The sequence below is a fragment of the Scardinius erythrophthalmus genome, assembly GCF_964197995.2.
Source record: "Scardinius erythrophthalmus genome assembly, chromosome: 10".
Lineage (NCBI taxonomy): Eukaryota > Metazoa > Chordata > Actinopteri > Cypriniformes > Leuciscidae > Scardinius > Scardinius erythrophthalmus.
The window spans coordinates 441,680-446,679 of NC_138230.1; the positions used below are offsets into that span (position 1 = coordinate 441,680).

Genomic DNA, 5,000 nt, shown 5'->3' on the forward strand with positions numbered 1-5,000 from the left:
AATGGTGAATCAGGTGAGTAGTTAATGGTGAATCAGGTGAGTAGTTAATGGTGAATCAGGTGAGTAGTTAATGGTGAATTAGGTGAGTAGTTAATGGTGAATTAGGTGAGTAGTTAATGGTGAATTAGGTGAGTAGTTAATGGTGAATCAGGTGAGTAGTTAATGGTGAATTAGGTGAGTAGTTAATGGTGAGTAGTTAATGGTGAATTAGGTGAATAGTTAATGGTGAATTAGGTAAGTAGTTAATGGTGAATTAGGTGAGTAGTTAATGGTGAATCAGGTGAGTAGTTAATGGTGAATTAGGTGAGTAGTTAATGGTGAGTAGTTAATGGTGAATTAGGTGAATAGTTAATGGTGAATTAGGTAAGTAGTTAATGGTGAATTAGGTGAGTAGTTAATGGTGAATCAGGTGAGTAGTTAATGGTGAATTAGGTGAGTAGTTAATGGTGAGTAGTTAATGGTGAATTAGGTGAATAGTTAATGGTGAATTAGGTAAGTAGTTAATGGTGAATTAGGTGAGTAGTTAATGGTGAATCAGGTGAGTAGTTAATGGTGAATCAGGTGAGTAGTTAATGGTGAATCAGGTGAGTAGTTAATGGTGAATTAGGTGAGTAGTTAATGGTGAATTAGGTGAGTAGTTAATGGTGAATTAGGTGAGTAGTTAATGGTGAATCAGGTGAGTAGTTAATGGTGAATCAGGTGAGTAGTTAATGGTGAATCAGGTGAGTAGTTAATGGTGAATTAGGTGAGTAGTTAATGGTGAATTCAGTGGCGTTGTGAGAAGGATTACAATGAAATCACAGTATCTGAGAATATGATCTGAAGCTGGGGCCGCAGTCGGCTTCATCAGCGCTCGTTCTGTGGCGTGGGTTGGGTGTGTCCCTACCCTTAGAGAAAATATGCGGTATAATATTGATATAAAATATCAATTATGCCAGCCTATACCTTCTGATTATGTAACCCATGATTTGCATTTCTCTCTATCTATGCGCGTTCACTAGGAGATGGCGATCGTCAACTTAATCTTTGCAGCAGACGCTGACAGAAAAGTTGTATTAATAAAAATCAATGGACGCGTGTCACCGGATTTACAAATGCACTTCTTGCTTGTTGCACGCACACATTCAAAATAATGAGATTATGAGATATTAATAATAATAAATCTTTAATAATATTTAATTGAATGGTGTGTAGGGCTGCAGCTATCGATTCTTTTGTAATCGATTAATCTAGCACTTAATCGATCGATTAATCGGATTTTTGTATTTTTAAACAACCAAAACAAATAATGCATAACGAAAATGATGTGGCTGTAAAATGATCAAGCATTTGGCTTTTATTTCTCAAAAAACAAAAAAAACAAAAACAGGTATTTATTCCAACTCCAACATTTGGCTCCAAAACTAATCTTATTTATTGCATTTTTTACCCATTTAGTGTTTATAAGTGCCAGTGCCAACAATTATATAACAATACAGTTAAGTCAACTTACTGTAAAACATGTATAACATGTAAAACTATGAAAACTTAAATAGTAAAGGCCATTTGGCCTTAGTTTTGTCTTCTTAATACAACATTACAGAAAAAGGATTGCACCTTCTGCAAATTACCCACCGGAGAACAAAAATAAATGAATATAAAATATCAAGCCAAACAGGTACACAATGTATACAATTTATATAAAAAAATGTAAATAAAACAATTATAAATAAGAATCAGACTTTATCAGCTGTAATCTAAAAACAAACATCAAAATGTACTTTTATAAACTTTTATAAACCCAGCCAATATAATCACAATGAACACATCCAAAATAAAATCTTTAAAATATATATAACAACAAGTACAAAGCATCTAATTTGTAAACAAAATGATTTACGCACTAAATCCAATTGCTGTGAGGTTCGGCATGTGACGTCTGTTTTTAGAGTTTAAAAATATGCAAATTGTGCTGGAGTTTATGCTGAATTTATTGCGTAAATCATTTTGTTTACAAATTAGACGCTTTGCAGTTGTTATATAAATGTTAAAGATTTTATTTTGGATGTGTTCATTGTAATTTTATTGGCTGGGTTTATAAAAGTTTATGAAATTGAAAGGATCTTTGCTTGGTGCATTTGGAAACAAAGCTTGTCTATTTCTAAATGTAATCGCGTGCATTGCTGATGATTACACTGTCCGTGTGTGTGATTAAACACACTCGCAACAGACACACCCCAGAGCGGAGGCGTCACAGCGTTGCCGGCGGCACTGAGCGGAGCTCTGCCGCTGTAGTGGACACGCACCGTTACTCTCCGCCATCGCGACAACTAAATTCAAAATGTATTGCGCGCTATGGTGTGCTTCCTGAACACTGAACAGCGGTCCGTGCGAAACAATCAGACCCCTGCGCGTAGAGTGCGCGTCATAGGAATTTAACGAGGCTTCGAGGCAGAGTTTTTGCCTCTGGGAATTTTTGTAATCGAGTAAATCGATGAATCGTTTCAGCCCTAATGTTGTGCTTGTTTAATTTAATAAAATTAATCCTTTAATTGTGATAATTAAAATAATTAGATATTATATATTAAGTGTCCCATTTTTGCTCCTTTATTAATAGTATTTATATCTAGCACCCCCTCAGCACCTGCGTTAAAAAATTATTTGGCGCCGCCATATTATAACGGCCCACGTATTAAAAATAGTCAAGTCTAAATCGGGCTCGGGCTCATAATTACATGTAATGCCGTCAGCCGGGCTCGGGCACAGCACGGGTTGGGCTGATTATTGATTTATTTTGCCCGATCTGGGATTCAGTTTCTGAACGGTGTAGGCACAAGCCAACAGTTCGGTGACGCGGTCCGAGCCTTATGTCATAATGTTAATTAGTCACGGTAATACCGTACACCCCGGTAAAACAGGGAGGAGGTTTGACGGTATCAACATTTGGACACCGCCCAAGCCTATCTTACATAGTGTGCCTTTAAGCTAAGGTCATATCGAGTAATCCACTCTTTACAGTCGCTGTACTGTCAAGGTTAATGAACAAAAGGATGAAGCGGTTTAAACTCTACAACACGAGAGTCTCGCCTCGGGTCTCAGACACTGAGATTCCCCTTTCACAGCCCTGAACTCTCCATTAACTACTCCTGAACCGCTTATGATGATGTCTATGGTGTCACTGTGATCCTTGACCATCAGAGCACGGGCTAGACGTCATCTTTTCTGTGTTATCATGTTTGATTCAGGAGATATGATACAAAACACATAATTTGGTTATGGTGGAAAGAAAAAATGGCCGCCATGAGGCGTTTCTGCGATGCTCCATTTCTGAAGCTGTTCAGGGACACAAACTGTGCAAGAGAAGCAAGGTTCACGCTTTCATGAAGAAGTGAACATATCACCTGGACCATAAAGGAACTACAGGTGACTGTGTGTGTGTGTGTGTGTGTGTGTGTGTGTGTGTGTGTGTTCGTACCATTTCCGGGTCGTCTTCCTCCACATCAATGGGCTTGCCGTCCTTCTTCAGCTGCTTCTTCTTCTGGCTCATCTGAGACACACACACACACACACACACACAGGTGATGGTGAAGCGTGATTAACACACACACACACACACACACACACACACACACACACACACACACACACACACACACACAGAGATCTGGAGTGTTTCTCACCATGTGCTCCACGTACTCCTTCCCCGCGTGGACGACGTCTAGCGCTTTCTTCTTCTGATCGGGTTCCAGCAGCATCTTATAGGCCTTATCCACCGCTGCACACACACACACACACACACACACACACACACACACACACACACACACACACACACACACACACACACACACACTGCTCATCAGACACACGGAGACTCCAGGCATCATCAGATCATCATGTCTGTGGTTTACCTTCAAACGCCAGCTGAGCTCGATCCACATCATCCTGGTTCTTATCAGGGTGGACCAGGATAGACAGCTGAGGACACACACACACACACACACACACACACACACACACACACACACACACACACACACACACACACACACACAGAGTCAGAGAGTCAGAGTGTGTGTGTGAGAGAGAGTCAGAGTGTGTGTGTGTGTGTGTGTGTGTGTGAGAGAGTCAGAGTGTGTGTGTATCAGAGTGTGTAGTTGCACCTGTCAAAAGCGTGAGTGTGTGTGAGAGAGAGTGAGTCAGAGTGTGTGTGTGTAGTTGTACCTGTCTAAAGCGTGTGTGTGTGTGTGTGTGTGTGTGTGTGTGTGTGTGAGAGAGAGAGAGAGTGAGTCAGAGTGTATGAGTGTACGAGTGAGTGTACGTGTGTGTGTGAGTGAGTGTACGAGTGAGTGTGTGTGTGTGAGAGAGAGTGAGTCAGAGTGTGTGTGTGAGTGTATGTGAGTGTGTGAGTGTATGTGTGTGTGTGTGTGTGTAGTTGCACCTGTCGGAAGCGTTTCTTCAGCTCCTCGTCTGTGGCCTCGGGGTCGATCTGAAGCACCTGCACAGACAAACACACTATCAATCCCATGATCCTCCTCTGTGACTGAGATGCGTCACATGACCGTGTCGGTGAGACTCGCCTCGAACGGGTTGAGGTTGAAGTACGAGGATCCGGGTCTCAGTAGCCGCTCGATCTGCTGCTTAGAGGTGAGGACCGAGTCCCTCTTCTCGATCTGCTTAACCTAAACACACACACACACCATTACATCATCATCATCATCATATGTGCACACACACATCATTACATCATCATCATCATCATATGTGCACACACACATCATTACATCATCATCATCATCACATGTGCACACACACACATCATTACATCATCATTACATCATATGTGCACACACACACACACACACACACATCATCACCAGTTTTTATTGTTGCAAGACCCTCTTCTGCTCACCAAAGCTGCGTTTATTTGATCAGAAATACAGTAAAAACAGTGAAATATTACTCCAGTGTAAATCATCATTTTCTATGTGAATATACAGTAAAGTGTAACTTATTCCTGT

The 5,000-nt window shown here is 40.8% G+C and overlaps 1 protein-coding gene across 1 annotated transcript in view; it reads right to left on the reverse strand.

The window, feature by feature from the left end:
- The window catches only part of dnajc8 (DnaJ (Hsp40) homolog, subfamily C, member 8), a 10,360-nt gene that overhangs the window by 4,771 nt on the left and 589 nt on the right, over nt 1–5,000 (reverse strand). Inside the window, exons 2-6 of the mRNA XM_081376593.1 lie at nt 4,560–4,661; nt 4,421–4,477; nt 3,891–3,957; nt 3,660–3,754; nt 3,455–3,526 (exon numbers count right to left, since the gene is read on the reverse strand). Coding sequence (XP_081232719.1) covers nt 3,455–3,526; nt 3,660–3,754; nt 3,891–3,957; nt 4,421–4,477; nt 4,560–4,661 — 393 coding nt within the window. The remainder of the gene's footprint in view (nt 1–3,454; nt 3,527–3,659; nt 3,755–3,890; nt 3,958–4,420; nt 4,478–4,559; nt 4,662–5,000) is intronic.